The sequence below is a fragment of the Thalia democratica genome, chromosome 5, assembly GCF_965202585.1.
Source record: "Thalia democratica chromosome 5, ktThaDemo2.hap1.1, whole genome shotgun sequence".
Taxonomy (NCBI): Eukaryota; Metazoa; Chordata; class Thaliacea; order Salpida; family Salpidae; genus Thalia; species Thalia democratica.
In genome coordinates, this window is record NC_139169.1 from 62997071 (window position 1) to 63019427 (window position 22357).

General features: G+C 25.9%; 1 protein-coding gene across 1 annotated transcript; it reads left to right on the forward strand.

Annotated features, from left to right (window-relative positions):
- LOC145835917 (ubiquinone biosynthesis protein COQ4 homolog, mitochondrial-like) lies at positions 1-18232 on the forward strand. Its single transcript, XM_082943674.1, has 5 exons — positions 1-100; positions 5945-6147; positions 10148-10256; positions 11860-11962; positions 17891-18232. The coding sequence occupies exons 1-5, from the start codon at positions 1-3 to the stop codon at positions 18045-18047; spliced, it is 672 nt and encodes a 223-aa protein (XP_082799800.1). The 3' UTR covers positions 18048-18232.
- The last annotated feature ends 4125 nt before the right edge of the window (positions 18233-22357 follow it).

Genomic DNA, 22357 nt, shown 5'->3' on the forward strand with positions numbered 1-22357 from the left:
ATGGTTCAACCAATTTCTTACACAAAAATAAACACATTTCAAAGAAACCTACTTGCGGTTTTGTCTTCAGGAATTGCACTTGTTAATCCCTACAGAGATGGTTAGTTTAATTATGTTTATTATTGAGTTATAAGTAGCAATGAGTCATACATTGTAACCAAACATGCTTTAATAATAATTTTAATCTATAACAGATTGAAATTTAAATCCAGAATCCTGAAATTCAAAAACTTAAACAAAAATGACCTTGAACCTAACAGTTTTTTAAAAGTATCTGGGAAAACCTGAAATTTATTTCTAAGGTATATTCATAATTACATAATACTGATTTTATATAGAGAATTACTGTTATATGAATAAATATAGAAAATTATTATTATTATTTTTTTAAAGTAATTTTTAAGTATCTTTTCAGTAAGTTCACACTAAAATGTACAAATTTTTACCTTAAATTCCATTTTATACAAAAAAATTAAATTGTAATTTTTATAACCAGGAAGAAAACTAAAAAAACCATGGGCCCCATGTTATAAACACCATGTTATAATGTTATTTTTGTTATTTATACAATTTATCTCTTTAATCCTACCTTATAAAGTTTTTAATTTTTTTGTGAGTGAATAACTATATCTTTTAATTTTATGACTTGCTGGAGTAAGGTTCCTAATGACAATGTTTAAATTTGTAATATTAGTAAGTTCTAAACTAAATACTGCTAGGCAATACATGTTGAAAATAAAATTTTTGTATAAATTAAAGACATGGCTTTTATCATAAAAAACAAACTCTTGCTTAGAATGAAAATATTTGTAAGTTGATTTAAACTTTTGAAAAAATAGTGATATATTAATTTAAGTATTTTGATACTAAAAAAAGTTACTATTGATACCATTAATTAAATTATCATTACACAATTTTACAAATGAATTTACTAAAAATATTTCCAAATTAAATATAAACTACACCAAAAGTAATATTACAAACCTTATCCAATTTAAAAGTTTCAAAATAAACAGTTTTGTATTCTTAGCCAAAGTATGTTTATTTATATTTGTCAAATTAAGTTTTTTGCTTGTTCTGCATTTTTAAGTTTCCAACATATTAAGGGCATAGGAGGGTATTCACTTTTTTCACATTTTGATCTTATTTTATAGAGTTTTAGCTAAGATACATGGTACTTTTACAGAATTAAAAAAATCAAAATATTTTTTGACATATAGAAGCTCAAAGTCAGAGGCAACAATAAGTTCCTTATGGAAAGCACAAACTAAAACCGCAAAAAAAAAATCTATTTCACTAAAAATCAATCTTCTCCTAAATTTTTGAGATAGATACCTCAAACTTTCAGGAAATGTTCCTTGCAATATTTAGAAACTTCTGCCGCAATAATACAAAAAACAAAAATTTTATTAAAAAATAAACAAAAAATAAACATTTTTGTTTGTTTTTTGTCATAAAAGTTATATATTTAAAATTTTGTTCCAACAGAATTTTCTAAATATTGCAAGGAATATTTCCTGAAAGTATGATGTAGTTATCTCAAAAAACATACAGGGTTCGTGCGCGTCAGGCTAAGTCAGGCTAAATCAGTTTTTTTGAAAAAAGTTGAAAGATGTCAGGCTAAATCAGTTTTTTTATTTAAAAATATGAGAATCTCAGTTTTTCTCAGTTCAAATGCTTGAAAATCTTTGATTAAAAAAAATTGAGAAATCTTTTTATGATCAAATTGAATTGTGTTTTTATTTCTAAATAAAGATATAGTTATTAAAGACAAGGTCAGTCAGTATATGTAAAAATAAATGCTTAAAACTTTAAATTTTTTTAAGAATCTTCATTATTTTGTTTTGATTAGATTATATATGTCATAATTATAAAAATTCATAAAAAAATACAGTTTAAATATTACAGTATAGTTCAACAACTTATCTGTTTGTTTGAATTTGTTTGCATCAGCTATGTTTTTCAGAGCTTAGTTGGTTGAACTGTATTAATTTCTAATTTAAAGGCTTTATATCAATACTTTTTAGGTTAAAACTCTTAGCAGTTTATTCATATATTTTACTGTATGTTTAAAGTTATTGGAGATATTCACAACACTAAAACTTAGCTTTAAGATATAAGTACTAGGTTTTGTGGGAGTACAAACTCTAGGTACAATTCATTTTTCTTTACAAGAACAAAATTTTAAACGTTTTTTTCAAATAAAGTGTAAGCTTTTTAAATCTTATATGACATCAACAATCACTGTATTTATTTAGAGTTTAGGATTTATAATTATGTATCAATTTTAAGTATTAGTCAAAATACCATAATAAACATATTTTGATTATTTAATACTTGTGTAAACGTTTCATTTTAAATGTTAATAACACACGACAATGCACGTCGTTTTATTATAAATCTTCTGGTTATAATGATTTTACTTAGTGCTTAATTAAATTGAACAATTGTGTTTAGTAATATATATTAAGTTTCTACACTAGTAATAGATTAAATTATTTAAAAACTTATCACTGAATTTGTTATGTTAAGGGCATAGGGGTGGGGGTCAATCACCTTTTTCACAATTTAGTCTTATTTTATTGAATTGTAACTAAGCTATGAGTTGCTTTCTGCATACTTTTGAAACTCAAAATATTTTAGAGATAAAGCTGGTTGAATTTGGAGACTATAGTAATACTAATCAAGACCCCCCAATACCTAAAATGACTTTCAAAGGGGATTTTCCTTACTTTGAAAAAATGTCAGGCTAAATGAAAAAAAAATTGCGCACAAACCCTGAACATAGGAAGAAATAGATTTTTTGTGATTTCTAGTTATTTGCTGATTTAGTTTGTGCCTCCTATAAAGAACCTATTGTAATCTCCAACTTTGACTGGCTTTATCTTAAAAATTATTATTATTTTAAAAAATTAGTAAAAAGCTACTTGTCGCTTAGTTAAAACTTGATATAATAAGACTAAATTGTAAAAAAGGTGAGTCCCCCCCTACATCCTTAATTTTAATTTTGTTAAATGTAAGAATTGAAATAAGTTGGTTTTTATAGTAAATATAAATAAAAAAAAGTATAGTTCTACATTAAATATGATTGCGCTACTGGTTTAAATATTTAATATCTAAATCTATGAACAAATTATATTGATCATTTTTTGTTAATAAGTTTTATATTTAAGACATGTGGTGATATCTATGATTTTTTTAAAGAATTTTTATTTTTATCAATTTTTTCAACTGTTATGCAAAAACAGCAGTAAAAACCAGTTATTTATCCATTAAAAAAAGTGATTTTTCTAAATTTAAAAAATATTTTTATCTTATCTAAATTTATAAATGTTTTATAGATAATAAAGAATATATTGTTAATTTTGAAATTTAAGGATAGATTTTTAATAATATTTTATACTTTTTAGAGTGATGACAACACTATCCATAAAATTTCTCAATAATTTTTTTAAAATAAGTTAGCTGAAGCAAAATTCTTATTTCTTATGTATTGAAAAATTATTATTAAACACTACTTTGATATCCTTAAATTTTTGACTTAAAATAAATATTCAGTTTTTGAAAAACTAGGTTTTTAAGTATAGTAAACTTTTTTAAGGATAATATTGCCAAAAAAATATATTCTAAAAAAACTTATTTTCTTTTTTTTTTTTAACTTGTTTTAAGCTGAAAGATTTCAAATATGTCTTAGTTGATCCATAGATTGATTAAAATTTACATCTCAATTTGTCAGTAATAATGCAATAAAAATTATTATTAATAATTGAATGAAATTATATCCTGTTATAAGCAGGTTTGCAAAAAAAACTCAAAAAACCTTGGAAAATGACAAATTAGACAAAAAACAATCTGGAAAGACTAGGTAATTGATAAGTTTTCAATAAAAACCTGGAAAATCTAGGATATTTAGAGGAGTTTATCATAAAATAAAAAAATTCAAACAATATTTGAAAAATCTATCATTTACAAAAAACATTTTGTATCATTTAGAATTTTATTTAATTTTAAGCACTAAAAAATTGTCATTGTAGTCAGTTTTCCATATTTTTACACTATTATTAATAATTTTTTAACTTAAGTAAAATTTTGTATTAAAATGAACAAGAAACTTATTTTTTCAAAAACCTGAAAGAAATTTAGAATGTACGGAAAAAAAATTCAAAAATCTTTTTGCAACCCTGTAAAAAAAGTGTTTGTTTGTAGAAATGATATTTTGTTACAAAATATTGTTACTAGCATATTAAGTTGTTTTTATGTACTGATAGTATTAAATTGTATTAAGTTGTTTTTATTTTATACTTTTATGATAACATACCAATTCTGTAAGAAACACATTCTAAGTTTAAAATTTATTCGCATGACGACTTTCAATTTTCCATTAGTCATTATCAACAAAATACTGTGCAAAAATAATTAAAAATTAGTGATAAACAACTAAGTATACAAATAACAGTAATTACAGTATATAAAAATTTATAAATTAAGATTATAAACTACAATAAAATAATATGTTACAGAAATACTAACAAATTGTTAAAATAATATATATCAAACTAATCAAAAATTCTCAGAGTATGGGTAATACCTGGTTTAGTTAATTGTTTAATTAAAATTGGATTATAACGTTTAATTAGTAGAGCTTCACTTATCAGGGTCTCAAATTTATTTCTACATTCTTTCAAAATTCCAAAACTATTATCAGTTATTTTTTCATTTTTACAAACATTACAATTGCTAATGTGGTCAGATACAGATGTTTTGCCTTTTAAATGTTCTTTAACTCTTTCTACTAGTGGTCGTGAAGTGAATCCAATATACTGAATACTCCTATCATAAGAGCATTTATACTCGTAGACCACGTTGGATTTTAATTCATAGGGTGTCTTATCTTTATTACTGAAGTAATTGCTTACTTTTGTTGTGGTAAAAATAACTTTGAAGTCTTCGATGTAATTGTTTAAACGCTTTTCTAGTTTCTTTTTATACACAATACTAGGTTTTCCAATATAAGGTACCTTTACAATATTTTTGAAGTCTGAGTTACTTAGTTTTTGCATAGTGCAGTCTTTATTAATATTATGAGATCTTACAATTATGTCATCAACAAATTTCTTTGGATAACCATTAGAAAAAAAATTTCTTTTAAGTTTGTTATTTCTTGTTTGTAAATGTTATGTGTAGAAGCTATAATTCTTGCTCTGTTTATAAACCACAGTTTTAGAGCTCTTTTCCATTTAGTTGGTGCCACTGCACTAAAATTTAAAATGACATCTGTATCAATTTCTTTTTTGTGTACCTTTGTTGTTATTTTGATATTAATGTCCAAAAATGGGAGTTCGTTTCCACCTAATTCATATGTGAAGTGATAGACTTATGTAGTTTATTTAACTTTTTGTGGAATTTTTCGAATGAAACATCTTTTCGGAAGATACGGATATGTCGTCAACATATCAAAGGTATAAAACTGGATTGTTTTCATCTTTGGTGTTAAAGAGATTTTTTGTCTACTAATATGTTATTTTTAGTTTGAAAACTATAGAATTAACAAAAGTGCTCACTACTAATTAAAAGACCAATGAAATTATTGAAATCAGTTTTGAATAGTTTTCAATTTATTATAACAAAAATAAAACTTAATTTAAAAAAAAGGCTTTAGAATGAAAAAGTACCATGAGTTCACTTAAACTATACACTTAGTTAGTCTTGAATGCAAACTTTGGTGATGTCAGCAGAAATAAATTATGATAATTTTTTCACTAGTCATCTAACTACTTATTATTCTTACAAAATTTAAATATTTACCTGTATGGTGAATCTAAAATATCAATGATTTTACTCATTCTGTTTACAAACCTCAAAGTAGCTAAGCGTATAGTTTTTTTTCTTAAATATAATACTAACAATTTATGAATTCTAACTAATATTAATATTAACTTTTCAGACATGGTAGCAGTCAGTGGGGAAACAACAGCCACCAAGTCCATATTCAACCAGATAGAAAGAAGAATGAAGGCCAGCGAGGAAGGCAGCAGAATTTTAACTGAGAAGCCAAGAATAAGTTCAACCACTTTGGATTTGGAAAAGTTGTCTCTGTTGCCAGAAAACACTCTAGGAAGGCAGTACACTCAAATGTTGGATAAATATGTGAGTTATATGCTTTCAACATCTTTATTTTCTTGAGTTCATGATCTAGTATCTTTTATTACCTTTTTTTTTCTGTAGTTAATTTCACATAAGAGTTTAGTTTACATACAAGTATTTATAATGTTTAATTTATAATTATTGATATTATTATAGATATTATGTTATAAACTGTGCTGGATAAATTAGTAACTATAAATTAAATACTTTTTCCGTTTTTTTACAGTTATCCTGATGCTTAATTATTTTTTAAGTTATAAAATCTTTAGTTTAGTTTAATTTTTTATTTTTAAAATTTTATTTTCTACAAAAAAATAAAAAAGTCTTAATTGAAAGCTTAAATTATATACTCATATACTCTATATATAAGTACTTTCTGATGAACATAACAATTTTATTAAACATAGTTTTCTAAGAAGTTCAGATTTAAAGTAAGGGAACAAGTTTTTTTATTGCTGATTTTATTATAATTTAGAATAAAATACTTAGAATCTATCTTCTTTTTTTTCATTAAAAATAAAATTTACCTCAAATTTCCAGGAAATATATCTTGCATTAAAATAAAATCAAGTTTAAATAATCAAAGAAAACAAATTAAAATTACTCTTATGACCACAAATGAAAAATTGTTATTTATTTTTAGAAAAATAAATTTTTACAAATTCTTATTAAAAATCCCATTTTATATTTTATTGTTAATAGCATGAGAAAATCTAAGATTGATTCCCTAAAATCATAATAAGTGAAGTTTTAAAGGAATGATTTTTTGTCTTTTCAATAAGTTTTTTCCTTAGGAAAATATTGATCTATTTTACTTGTACCCTAATATCTTAGAACATAATTTGAATTTTAAAAGACGTAAAAACCAACCGCTAGCCAAATCTATAAATAGTTGAAAATCTATAAAATTATTTTAATTAAGAATATTACTTTATACCCATATGGCCTAAAACGTAGTTAAAATTTGTATTTATCACTTTTAGATTATTTGTGAATTATATGATACTAATGATTTAAACTGTTTTTTAAATTATTAAATATTTTTACTAGTTGCGTTAGTTTTTTTAATGTAAATTATTAGTAATAGATTTTATTTTGGTACTATTATGATAAAATTTAAAATTAACAATCTGTCATATTTTAAAATACTTTAAATTTGTTTAGATTATTTATTTTTTTCTCTTCTTTAGTCAAAAACTTCTTAAAACTAAACTGTATGAATCTATTTTTTATAAAGGTTAGTAATTATTGCTACTTTATAAACTATCAAATGTGAAAATGTTTTTGGATTTAATTAAACATTTTGAGTTTTTAAGCCATGTATAAATAACTTACTTCAAATTTAAGAAATAAAAAATTTACTATAAGTTTTAACTAATAAATGTTATTATGACAGTAATAAAAAATTGAAAAAATCCATTTTTAAAAGAGAATCATTGTTAAACCACATTTACTACGAATTAAAAAAAATGGAATCATAAATTATCAGATTTCATGTGTTTTTTCACCTCTAAAATATGTTTTTTTTGCAAAATATAAACTTCAAATGTTTTATGAGATATCATGAGCTTTGTAAAAAGATTCTTGAGAAATGTTTAATGACCAATTCTCGCTAAATTAATAAAAAACTACCGAGTATCTTACTCTTTCTACATATTTGACCATTTCCCTTATATTTAGAAAAAATATGTTTGTAACATATATAAAGTCTTGTCAGAACTTTATTTTTAAAGATATATAGAAACCAAAATATTTTTTTTCTAAAATAATTTTATATTTCACGGTTTAAATACATCTTCAGACAAAATGATCAAAACTTTATGAAGAGTATGCTGGTAAAGCTTAAAACGTTTGTTCAACAGTTGTAAAAGAGGATAAATTGTTAGTTAAATAATATTTTTTTTGCCTTTTTGGTTGTTGCTTTCTTTAGGGAATCTATTACACTGCCTAAATTTGATCACTATATCTCAAAAATTACTTAAGTATGTTAATTGTGGTATAATTTTTAGATCTGGTAGAATTTTTTTTGTTCATTCCTCTTTTCTCTAAAACTTTTGAGGCATTAACTTGTGAGAAGAAAAAAATATTGTACGTACGGTATAGCAGGCAAAATAGTTTTCAGAAAAAATAACACAAATTAAATGGCTGTAAAGCTGATTGTTATAAAATTAATTGGGACTGGTGAAAAAGTCAATTAAGACTGTAAAAATTTTTTTAAGGATATAATAATGGCCTCAATTTTTAAGCTTGAAGTAAAGTCTTTTACGTAACTTTTATAAGGAATAATAATTTAAATTTATTTTTAGAATGTCGTCAATTTTATACAAAAAAAATTAATGCAATGGATAGTGAAAAATACTTTATGGTCAGTTTTCTCAGAATATTAAAAGATCAGTAAAATCGATCTCCTCATATTCTCTTATGATATATTCCTCAAATTGTTGGAAACATTTGCTTGTTTTATTAAAAGGCTTCTGTAGTTTTTTATTAATACTAAAATGTAAGCATTTTATGACTGACATTTTTAAACTGTTTAAATTTTTATGATACTATATTTTTTTTTAAAGGTATAGACCAGAGGTTGGCAGGTCTAGAATATAACACCTTTAATATTCTTAAAAAAACCTGTTTATAACCATACTTTTGAAAAAAAGGAGTATATTAGTTTGTCACTAGTTTTTTATCAAAACTTATTTTTGTCATAATACGTAAATTTAATGATTGAGTTTAGCCTTGTGGCGCCAGTTGGTTAATTCATGGTAGAAAAGAGTTTCAAAAGTATCACTAAAAAAGTTAAGTATGAGATATTTTTTGATTGAAGTTTATTTTTCACCGTTTTAGTTAATAACCATATTAACTTTTCATCAAAAACATTAAAACAGGAAAAAAATAACTCTTTTAAACATAATCAGTTTTGTAAAAAATGTATGAAGTCAAGAATTTTCAAAACCGATATTCTTTAAATTTTAAACATTAAATAAAAATATATCTCCTCCTTTATTTTTAAAGTTATTTACTTCAAACTGCTTGGAAATGTTCTTTTTTACAAAAATCTTGTAGGAAGCGAATTTTTGAAAAAAAAAAAGTTAAGTCTAAAATTGAATAAAATATTTTTTTTTTCTTTATTTTTCACAAAAAAATTAGAAAAAAAAAGTCTGTTTTTTACAAGTTAATTAAAAGTTATTAGGATAATTCTGAGAATTTAAAAATTACTTGCTAAATAACTGAAGGATGAGATAGATTTCTAGTAGAGTATAGACTATTTTAGCTTTTTTAGTTTGCGCCTCCTATTGAGAACCGATTGATTTCTCTAACTTTGATCGCTTATGTCTCAAAAGTTACTATAATATTTAACAAGCGGTAAAAAGTAGTTGGTAGCTTAATAATATATAAAAAATAAAACTAATTTTTAAAACAAGTGTTTTAACCCCCCTCCCCATGCCCTTAACTATCTACCTAAACATTAAAAAAAAATACTGGAAGACATGATGCTGATTATGAGCTTGGAGTTATATATAATGGAAAAACACTTGAAGTATTGAAATTATTTGAAATCGCATTGATATTAAAATAAACATTTTGTTATTTAGATATGATTATTCAGTGAAAGAACTAAATAAAAGTTTAACTTCAATTTTATGCTGTGAAAAAATGTTGTTGATGTATCTTTATGGAATTATATAGGAACGGTTTTTCTTCTACCGGTACATAAAACTACAACTGATTTGTATAACTATCAAAACACACTTTCTAATTTTTGTTGAATAATATTTTTGATAACATTTTACAGAATGTTTTAAAAAATGACTGCAGTAACCTTTTTAACAATCCCTTACAATAATTTTTTATCAGTTAGAAAATTCTGATTGCCTTTATGCTCTTTTTACATAAACTTCTTCAGAAGACTTCTTTCATTTTCACTTGAAATTTTAGCACAAATTTGCATTGTAAAAACTTTCAAACTGAAAACGTTTTTAACACTGATGCAAACAAAACATTGCAGCAAATAACGCCGGATAGCCGGAAGACGGTGAGGTTTGTTGAAGACCCGCATCACGCGTACATCATGCAGAGGTACCGGGAAGTTCACGATTTCAACCATCTTTTGTTAAGTTCGTTTCAAGTTGTACGTTTTTAATTTATACATTTATCTGTTGTTAAACTTTGATTATTTACATGTTTGATCTAAGGAATCTGGCCGGATTTCATTTCAACTAAAAATTTCAAACTAAAAATTTTTTGAACAATTTTTGAAAATTACGCGGTCCTTTAAGATTTATATTCCAATATGTCTGGCTAACAAATAGCTTTTCTTGTAAGTTTTGCCAACAACAAGAAACATTTCCCACGTATGATAAATAAAAACATGAAACATCGGTGAAAAAATTAAGTTTTAAGTTTAGTGTTGAACGTTATGATAATTCTAATCTAGCTAGAAAATTCTAATCCTAGTTTTTTGGGATCCGTAAGATTACTATTTCAGGGTGGCCACTAAACCTTGAATCTTGAAGAAATCTGGAATTTAAAAAAATAGGCTGAAAAATCTGTAAGAACCTGAAATTTGAGAAAATTTGATAAAAACCTGGAGTTTCGAAGAACTTTTGTATGTTAAGTAGTACAATTTTAGTTTGACACAAAAACATATCATATAGATAAAGTATATTTGTCATGGGTGATTTTATTTTTAAAAACATATTTAAAGTAGCTTTTTACTGTTATCATACTATTCAATACAGTATTTTACCTTAAACTTAGTTTGAAACTAAAAATAGACCGAAAACCGTGTACTTTAAAAAACCTGGAAGAAAAAAATTCTAAAAACCAATTGGCCACCCTGCTAATTTTTATGGGTAGGAGTAAAATTTGCACGAAGAGACACTTTTGCTAGAAGACACTTTAGCTTTTTGACGAAGACACTTTTGCACGGGTTGAAACTTTTTATTTATTTTTATTTTTTTTACTATCACTGTTACCTTTTTTCGATAACTTATGTTTTCCTCCTATTATTAAATAGCGTAGAATCTGTATTTATTAGCTTTTAAATTTATGTATTAAACTAAACTTTAAAGTTTTCAATTGTTACAACAAGTTTTTGGTATGTTTGATCTTAATATGTTTATAATAACTTATTGAATGGTTGTTAATTTTTTTATTAGACTATCTCAACTAAATATCAAAAGCTTTACTGAAATACTTGAAAAATTTTAAGCCGAATTTAACATCTGATTTTCTTTTGTTACTAGCATAGTCAGTTTTAATATTGTTCAACACAATTAATCTTATGAATTTAATTGTATTTAAATGAAAAATAATAAAGCATCTGTGTTTTCTTAAACTTAACTGTTAAGCTTATCAGAAAAAATAACATGAAATAAAAAGTGTAAAATTATTGTTTTAAGTAAAGTTTACTTGTATAAGTACGCATACATTTTTTGTAAAAACATTTACAAATGAGCTTTAAATTTGATTGTGAATAAAAGTTGGCTTTTTGTTATTACTTCTATCCATTTTTGACTAAAAAAAGTATCATAAAATTTTATTTTATCTTCAAAATTATAGTGGCCCATAAATTTTTTAAATAAACCTGGCCTGTCACATTTAAAAGGCTGCTGGTCCCTGCTGTACGCGGCCGGTTCTGTTCTCTAACTTGCCCTCATTGCGTAGATATTCAGGATTTAATAATATAAATAATACAATAAATATATATGATGACAGATGCGAAGACGAACAAGTACGGTGAGGTGGAAGTGAAATATTTCGAAGCAGTTCAAACAAATCTGCCCATGTGTTGGCTGGCTGCGGTTGGTGGCACTTTGACGTTAGTACCAAGTTTCTTGGTGTAAAACATTTTTATTTTATTAAATATATTCAAAATTGTGAATTAAAAATATTTTTAGATGATTCTATCTGAAAAGGTTGGATGGTACATGAAAGTTTTAAAATAGAGTAATTATTGAGCTAATGATCCTTTTTGAATTTAGTTTGATTAAGTTTCTAGTATTAAATTTGTAATTTTTTTGTATTATTAGTTAGAAATACGTATTAAAAGGTAAAATAAAAAAGCTTGACTACAGTACCTAAGCATAAAAATTTGTTTTGCTAAAGATGTTAAATAATAGCTTATAAAGTTTAACAAAAATCAAACTTATTTTTGAAAACACAGGAGTTAAAAAATAGCATTACCAAAACTTCAAATTAATAATTTTTAAGAGATTGTAAGTAAACAAAATAACATTTATCAAGAGTCTTTACATTTACTTAAAAACTTTGTTGTTTTTATTTTGTTTTGTTATAACCAAATCTAAAACAACTGATCCTAACCTAAAAAAAGTTTTCGTTAAGATAATTTTTTTATGAATTTTAAAACAATTATTACGAACTTGTTCATAACGTTACTGTGCTCTAATTAACCAAAAGTCATTTTAATTTTATAGATAATATAAGTAAAATAATACAACACTACTCTACCTCAATGTTAAGTATAGTTCAGCCTGGAATCATAGAAAAATCTTTAGTTTGACAATTAAGCGCAAAAAAGAGCCTAAAATTTTGAAAAATTTTCGGAAAAACATAAAACAAAAATTTCTAACATTTCAAACAAAAATAACTAAGAAACCCCAGAAAAAACTGGAATTTCAAACTGTTTTTACATGTTAAAAAAATAAAATTTCATTTAGACACAAAAAAATCTATCACATATATATAATTTTTTTGTGTCATATGAAAATATTTTACTAATAAACAAGTAGTTTTACAGTATCTTTTCAATGTTGTTATACTATGTAAGTCAATTTTTCACCATAAATTTTTATTAAAGATAAAAGTGGACCAAAAAATTTGTTAAAAAAAAAAACTTGAAAACATTTAGAAATACTGAAAATAAAACATTCAAAAAACCTTTGACAAACCTGATAATTGTAGTAACTAAACGTTTTTAAAACCTTCATTACTAAAATATTTTTCAAACTGTTTATAATTTATCTTTAATATATATATGCTTGATGAATATGTGGTTGGGTAAATTAGTACTCAGCAGTAAACCTTAGTCTTAGCCACTAAATTACAATAAATTACTACAAATTAATTTAAAAAAATATTATTTTTGTGCTTTATTGTTGCTAAGTATTATAAAATAATACTAATTAAGTACTACTAAAAACTAGACTAAATTATTAACTGTTTAAAGTAGAAACAGTATTAGAAATTTTCATTTTTACTTTGTACATTCTAAAGCTATAACTTTTAAGTTTTTATTTACATTGTTACTGCGAAAAATCTTGTTTTGTTAAATAATTGAAATAATTAAAAACTTAGTTATAATAATATTTTTTAATTTTTTTAAATTTATTTATTTACAAAGGCTACAATGTTTCTCCCCTAAGGGATCTTCAGGCCTGTTAAATAAAATAAACATAAGACGATGGACAAACTTAAGAAAAAACAATAATGCAAAAAATTATAAATGAATTCAAATTAAAATTAAAAATGTATAGTGCTATTGCTAGAGAATTAGTTAAAAAAATAAAAAGTTTTATAATAATGAAAAAGACTTTTTTAAACTTTTAAATATGCTTTATACTTACAATAGATGATTTGTTTTATATAGGTTTGGATTTAGCTTAAAAACAAAACAAAATGGCGCTTAACAAATGAGGGTACAAGTAATAACATAAGTAGAACTAAGTGATAAAAGAATTAATACGCTAAGTTTTAAAATAAAAATTCCTAAAGTGCGGGCAGGTGTAGAAGAGCTCTTGTCTTTTGTTTAGAATTCGTTTCTTATTAGCAAGTGCTATTTCTATTTTCTCCAAATTGCATGTCTTACAGATTTTACCTATATTCTTCATTTCCCTGATTTTGTGCATTATGCTCCATTTTAAATCGTAGCTGGTGTTATTGTTTTTTAAACTCCAAATGTACTTGGAAAGCTCTGTTCCCTTGTTATTTTCATTCTTAATATCGCTAATGTGCGCATACCATCTCTTTTTGAATTGGTTTCCTGTTGATCCTATGTATTCTTTTGTTTCAATCTGACTGGTTATCGTCGCCTTATAAACAACATTCTCCTGCAAACATTTGCCACTTAAGGGGCAGGAGTCTTTGTCGCGGCAGTTGCACGTTTTTTCCTCTTGGTTGTTCTTATGATTCAGTTTGTTTAGTATCTTCCTATTGTGGGTACTTATTAGTGATTTGACATTATCCATACAACAGTATGATATTTTGCAATTACTTCTGTTGAAGATCTTTTTCATGCTCTCTGTTTTGAAATGTTTGTCAATTAGGTCTAAAAATTTCCCCCCAATGTTGGTTTTTACTGACTGGCAGTATGGGGGATTAAAATACATAATTTTTCTTGTTCGTTTACGTTTCTTCTTGTCGATAGGGTTGGTTTTGTTTTCATATTCAAGCTTGTGTTTGAAGTTGGATTGGAGCAGTGCAATTTGGTAGCTATGTTTTGCATTATTAAAGGTTCTTAGGTCTGTGGACAATCTATTTAGTCTTTTCTCAATCATCTTGGGTAGGTTTTTCTTGATTATCTTCGGGTGGTTGGAGTCACTACTGATATATCTGATTGAGGAGTTTTCTTTTCTATATGGCATATAGCAATTGTTTGCGAGGTCTAGCGTGATGTCCAAGAAGTTGCATTTAGTCATACCAATTTCCATTGTTATCTTGAAACCAATGTCTTTAAAGGTCTTTATTGTTTGTTTTTTTATATTCTCGAGGTCCTGGTTGTTTTTGTGCTTGATTATCGCCAAGCCATCATCCCTATATAGGCCTATCTGATTTGACTTGTATGTTTTCCCTAATCTATCAAGAATGTGCAGACCAATAAGGTCGCATAACTCAGCTCCGAAGTACGACCCCATAGGGACGTCGAACGATGATTCTTGATTTTTCTTGGTCCATACTTTACCATCGTAGGTAAGAACTGAATTACAAGTGTGTGTTACAATCTTCACATCTTCTTCACTTATCTCAGTGAACTTTCTTGCAAACTCTATAGCATTCATAAGGTGTGTTAGTTTGATACTTGGGTAAAATTTTTGGATATCGAAATTAACAAAGCATTTTTTTGATTTTTCATTAATACTGTTAAACCATTCAATGACTTCGTAAGAATTCTTCCATTGGATTAACGTTGACTTCTTTTTTATTTGGTTTACAATATTTTCTAGTATATTCTTACTTATTTTACCTAGATGATTCTTGCTTGGGTTAATAGTTCTGCACTCGATGTTTAGTGGGAACTCTTTCTTATGGTCTTTAACCGTAATGAATGCATCAACTGAGGAGAATTTAGGTATTTTTTTGTTTTTGAGGTTAAAATGCTTGGATGATATAATTTTCTGGGATTCAATATTGATTTTTTCTATAATGTTGTTATCGGACACTTTGTATGAAGAAGTCAGACAGTTTTTCATTAGTCTGTTGTATGATTCTGCGCTGGTCATGTACATGGATCTACTTTTATCCGCGAATACAATTAGTTTATCTCTTTTGAATAAATTTCTCAGATCATTCCTTAGGTTATGTTGAAATTTAGATATAAATTTATTGAATTTAACCTTACTTATCAACTCAAAGAGGTCTTTCTCGAATTCCTTTAATTCGTTACTGAACGGGGCCGATTTAGAACTTTTGAAAATATGTGTTTCAACATGTGTGGCTTCAGGTAAGTCATCTTTATTATGGAAGAACATCTTCCATCTCATTCTGTTTATGAATTTTGCTGCCGCATCGTATAATTGGTTTCAAGATAACAATGGAAATTGGTATGACTAAATGCAACTTCTTGGACATCACGCTAGACCTCGCAAACAATTGCTATATGCCATATAGAAAAGAAAACTCCTCAATCAGATATATCAGTAGTGACTCCAACCACCCGAAGATAATCAAGAAAAACCTACCCAAGATGATTGAGAAAAGACTAAATAGATTGTCCACAGACCTAAGAACCTTTAATAATGCAAAACATAGCTACCAAATTGCACTGCTCCAATCCAACTTCAAACACAAGCTTGAATATGAAAACAAAACCAACCCTATCGACAAGAAGAAACGTAAACGAACAAGAAAAATTATGTATTTTAATCCCCCATACTGCCAGTCAGTAAAAACCAACATTGGGGGGAAATTTTTAGACCTAATTGACAAACATTTCAAAACAGAGAGCATGAAAAAGATCTTCAACAGAAGTAATTGCAAAATATCATACTGTTGTATGGATAATGTCAAATCACTAATAAGTACCCACAATAGGAAGATACTAAACAAACTGAATCATAAGAACAACCAAGAGGAAAAAACGTGCAACTGCCGCGACAAAGACTCCTGCCCCTTAAGTGGCAAATGTTTGCAGGAGAATGTTGTTTATAAGGCGACGATAACCAGTCAGATTGAAACAAAAGAATACATAGGATCAACAGGAAACCAATTCAAAAAGAGATGGTATGCGCACATTAGCGATATTAAGAATGAAAATAACAAGGGAACAGAGCTTTCCAAGTACATTTGGAGTTTAAAAAACAATAACACCAGCTACGATTTAAAATGGAGCATAATGCACAAAATCAGGGAAATGAAGAATATAGGTAAAATCTGTAAGACATGCAATTTGGAGAAAATAGAAATAGCACTTGCTAATAAGAAACGAATTCTAAACAAAAGACAAGAGCTCTTCTACACCTGCCCGCACTTTAGGAATTTTTATTTTAAAACTTAGCGTATTAATTCTTTTATCACTTAGTTCTACTTATGTTATTACTTGTACCCTCATTTGTTAAGCGCCATTTTGTTTTGTTTTTAAGCTAAATCCAAACCTATATAAAACAAATCATCTATTGTAAGTATAAAGCATATTTAAAAGTTTAAAAAAGTCTTTTTCATTATTATAAAACTTTTTATTTTTTTAACTAATTCTCTAGCAATAGCACTATACATTTTTAATTTTAATTTGAATTCATTTATAATTTTTTGCATTATTGTTTTTTCTTAAGTTTGTCCATCGTCTTATGTTTATTTTATTTAACAGGCCTGAAGATCCCTTAGGGGAGAAACATTGTAGCCTTTGTAAATAAATAAATTTAAAAAAATTAATTTTGTCTCCAAAACTAAAATTGTCGAGACCTCTTGTGCCCAAGGAATAATCCTTGCATATATAATATTTTTTAACATAGTTAAGATAATTACCGTCTTAAAGTATCAATTAATTCCCAATATAAAAACCATAAATGTGTATGAAATTAAAAGAATACATAAATTGCTAAAACTATCTTTAACTTTTTTTAAAATGGTACTGTATTTTTTTGTAATAAATTAGAAATTTAAGCTAGTAAAACAGTTATGTTTTAGACTAGTCGCAATTAAGTTAACGTAATAGTAGTTTTACAACTAATTTGTTTTTTTGTTAACATTCAAGTTTGTAACAATGTAATAAAGTTAGCCAATTAAATACCTTTTAGTTAAAGTCAATTAGTTGTTATTTTAGTCAAGTAAATTTGATTTTTAAAAATAAAAAAGAATAAAATATAGTAAAAAAGATGAATTCTAAAATACAGCATGAGTAATAACTTACAAGCAAGAACCATATCGTAGTAATAATTAGTAGTTTGAAATGGTAGTAAACCTTCAAATTACACGTCTGCTTCTAAAATAGTCAATGTAGATTAATGTATTTATATTATGCCTGATAATAATATTTGTTATAACAATTGTATCTTAAAAAAAAAAAACTGTACAGGTTGAGTAGCAATAAAAGAAGTAAGCTGGTTACTAAGCAACTCGGTAAAGTGTTGAACATTGCAAATAGGAGCGAGTTTTTCATGAACATTTATTTCGAAGAAAGATTTGACCAGGACGTTGATGATTTACGAAGAGAAATGAAAATAATTGATTGAATTGCAACTTATTTTGTTTAGGAAATATTGCCTAATTAACAGGGCAATAATTTGTTTTTATTAGTTAATATTTTTGTTTGTTTTTTATACCTTTTAAAAAATTAAGTTTATTTATTTGATTTTTTGTTCTTTAGTTTTTTTAATTGATAGTTTACATCACACAAAGATAATAAAAAAAAATTAAACATTTAAACATAATAAATTTGGAATTTTAAAATAATGTAAAATTAAATGGTAGTTCGATATTTGTTTTTGTTATTGGTATTGTCTACACATCCAGCTAAACGATAAAAACTTCTTTTAATTATAAACATAGCGGATGAATGCTATGCCTGTAGACTTTTTTGCAAAAAATGTATGAAAGTACAGAGACTGTTTTTCCTTAAAAGCAAGTTATGTTTGAAATTTTTACTTAATGTAGTAATCAGTTCATTCTAATTTATTTTTAATTCAAAGTTAAGTGTAACCTACATTTTTTTTCGAACAAAATACTTTAACATTTTTAAGAAAACAAAACGAATGTAAAAATTTTAAAGAAACTATAAACATAAATAGTACTTACCTTATTTCTACAGCTCTTATTTTTAATAGGGCTGGCCTTGTCATTTAACCTGAAAATTAAGAATTCCGACAAATACCCTAAAAATCCTGGAATTTTATACTATATTTGAAAGTTTAAAGTTTTATAGTGCACAAAGTTTTAAACTTTGACAATTAAAAATTTTGAGCTCCGAAAATTTACGACGTTTAGTTTAAAGATAAATATTTGAGTTCAAAATTTGGCGTTTTAGTAAAATATTGTACAATTTTTTCTTTTTATGCATGAAATACTAGCCTGGAACTACATCCTTGCTAGTTTAAATTGTAAATACTTACAATATTTAAGATTTAGCCTTTTGTTATTGAGAAAAACTTGATCTGCTTCTTTTCTTTAATATTTTTTTAAATGTTTTAATTTTCTGTTAGGTTGCCAATATTTAAAAGGTTCCTACTTTACTTCTTTACTTAATTTTTTTGAAAAACTCTTGATTTTCCTGGATAAAATTTATAAGTTTTGAAAACTACTTGACTTTTCCTTTGTTCTTCTTTTTTTGCTTAGACCAATTTTCAATAACACATACAATTGTTTCATAGTGGAATTAAGATTCTAAAAATTGTTGGAATTTTGCTTTGAGATTTTGTAGCAAAAGTTCAAGTTTCTAGCCCGTTCATAGCTTCAAACTAAAAAATTCAGTAACGAAAGTCGTGCAAGTCAAACTGAAATGTATACAGTATGCAACATAGGTTATGCAAGATGGCGCGAGGCAGTTAGAAAAGGTGTTTTTGCTAAGATCATATTTTGATGTCTTTAAAAATCAACGGTCAATTAAAATAAAACTTTAATATTTTCATAAAAGTATTCTTTTGCTGTTTCAATGGTTTAAAACAGAATTTTAAAGCTTTGTTTGACAAATTCAGTTAGTTGTTTTATTAAAGTTTGTTCAATTTTATGTAAAGTATATGTGTTTTTTGCATGTATAGCTCTAAGTATAAACAAACTTTCATATATTAAGGCACTTTATGCATCAATTGATTGGACATGTATATACAGTTTAAAAATTATTTGGTTAAGTAGGTTTATAACGAACTAATAGAACAATTTAGATTAATGTGGAAAACTATTATTTTTTAACTTTTTCTATCAGCTGGTGTAATCTTTGCAAAAATTACTACAGTAGTTGTCTTTAAAACTCACATTTTATAATTCCAGCAGGAAGAGTTCATTTTTATCAAAGCTTTATAATTAACATTTATAAGCTGTTAAAAACAAAAATAAGTTTAACTTTTTAATTTTTAAAATAACGTGATTTGTAATATAAAACAAAGATTAGAGCAAAAGCGATTTAAAGAGCTACTTTAAATCTGATAACTTTTGTTCTAGTAGAAATTTATATATTTCAATAATTTCAATAGATATAATTTTGAACTATTTTGAAATTTAATACGTGAAAATATTTAGATTTGTACAAAATTTTACGTTCTGATTTTAGTTGAAAACGATTCGGGCTCATTAGGTGTTTCTAATAAAATTAAATATTTTTGTAATAAAGTATATTAGTCTTAACTTTTTATAGTCAAAAACTAGAGTTATACATTCCAACAACTTTAAGGAAATAGTGTAAGAGGTTATTTTTTAGATTCAAATATATTAATAAATTTTATCAAAAGGTTAAGTAAGTTATAAAGATTCAAAACTCTTTGATAAATTTGTCCAGGACAATACGTTAGACTGCACCTTGGTGTATGGTACGATAACCGAAAGTAGTTTTTGTACACCAGTTCCTTAAATCTACCTTTTTAGTCGCTTTTTTTGTCGTTAAAAACACCATTCAATAAAAAAAAACGCTTATTTTATAAACTGTTATATAACTTAAACTAATTTTTTTTAAATTTTGTGTCTAAAAACGAGATTAAGTCTTTTTAAGTAGTCAGAAGGTGTATATATTTTTTTCATCTATTATTATTATACTTTAGTGAAGACTCTTTTTCATGAATCAGGGTGACTAATGACAGATGATAATGTTTACTTAGTTTATTTTAAGTATTATGTTATAAAACTATTAAGTTCTAAAAAAATAAGTTTTTAAGTATACAATAACAACAATTGGAAATGGAGTTTAAGAAAAACTATATAACAATATTTATTTAATTTTAAAACTTTAATAGAAATACTAAATATATACCGACTTTTTCAAACTTAATCAGCGTAAAATGCTTTTTAGAAATTATTAAACTGTTTTATGAAAGTTTGCGTTTACAACTTGCAAAATTATTGTTTTTTTTTTGTTTTTTAGGACCTTAATTTATTTCTTCTTTCTTTTATTCACTTTTCTTCAAACATAAGACTGTCAATTGATCATCTGTTAGCTTTTTCCATCTATCAGTTTCTACAAGCTTTTCCAGCAGCGCCTGAAAACGTGTAACTTGAGCGGCCATCGTTACGTTTGCAAATGACCAACTTAGTGTCAAGAAAACACTTTAAAGTGTCACGCGTCCTCAGAACTTGAAGAAGCGCTAGCCTTTGAACCAAAGGTTTGCGAAGCGATACAGCCAGTGCGTGTTCGTTGCTAATTCATTGTTGCTGTTTAGTTTTGGGAAAACGACAGATTCATCGTTGGTTGATTGTAGTAGATTTTTCTCCTGCACTTTTGAAGATGTTAAAGTTTAGCTGCTGTTCAGTAGAGTACTAAGTACGGTACACGGCCACTTTTGTGCGGACTTACAGCTTTGGATAAAACCAAGTTTTAACTTTGTAGATATCATAGGTAAAAGTACTTGAATACTAAAGCAAAGATATAAAAAGCTTTTCACGTTTTCAATGTACTGTTAAAGATATATATTGCAATTGTAATACTTAAAACATTCAGATTTTTTACGTCTGATTGTGAGGCCAAATGTGAATACGTAGAGAAATAAATTCAATACTGTCTGCAGATCTTTGCCAGATTTAGCTACGGGTGCAGCAGTATGAGTAAGTAGTTTATCTAATTACACTTCAAAGTACTTCATTCAAGTAATAGTGCTTAATCAAAAAATAAATTGCAGAACGTGAGAAAACAATTTAAAACTACTTAACAACAAAATATCAAAGCTAATTTTTTCGAACTATTTTGGTAATTAAACCTTTTACTCAGTTTATTTTAGTTTACAAACTAATATCGAGAGCCGTAGTAGCCGGAGTCAACAGCAAAATTATTCTTCTCAAATATGTCGATTCTTATAAGTTATGTCTTAACATAACGACGAAAGCTTTGTAAATACTTTTTGTTTTATCTATTTGTACTGTCTATATCCAATCTCAGAAGCTTCTGCTAAAACACTTCAGCTGTTGTAAACAGATACTTTGCGGACAGCTTGACAAAATTAACTCCCAGTGAGTTAATGCTATAAGTTTTTATCTTGAATTTAAATTGCACTAAACTTGAGATTTTTTGTTTAAAAATAATAAAATTTAAATTATTTTCTGATACATTTATTTACTATACCCACATACTGTTTATAAAACTGACTAATCAGATAATTTTATATTTAAAATATTTTATAGTGCTTCAATTTGATTTAAGATAAAAGCTTTTTATACAATATGTAGCTTTTGTTAGCTGCTTTTTGAGTCTTTTATTTTTGCTTAAAACTGTTGTTTTTTTATTTATTTAAGATTAAAACTCGAAGATCTGTAAGAAACTCATCTAAACTCTAATAGTTAAAAAAAACACACGTATACCTTAAAAATGACTGTTTTTAAATTGCAAAGTAATTTTATACTTGAAGCT

Excerpts from the sequence above, each read along its gene's own strand:
- LOC145835917 (XM_082943674.1), top strand. The coding sequence starts at position 1 with ATGGTTCAACCAATTTCTTACACAAAAATAAACACATTTCAAAGAAAC. Across the intron at positions 101-5,944 it reads TGTTAATCCCTACAGAGATG|ACATGGTAGCAGTCAGTGGG; the intron begins GTTAGTTTAATT and ends TTAACTTTTCAG. Across the intron at positions 11,963-17,890 it reads GCGGTTGGTGGCACTTTGAC|GTTGAGTAGCAATAAAAGAA; the intron begins GTTAGTACCAAG and ends AAAACTGTACAG.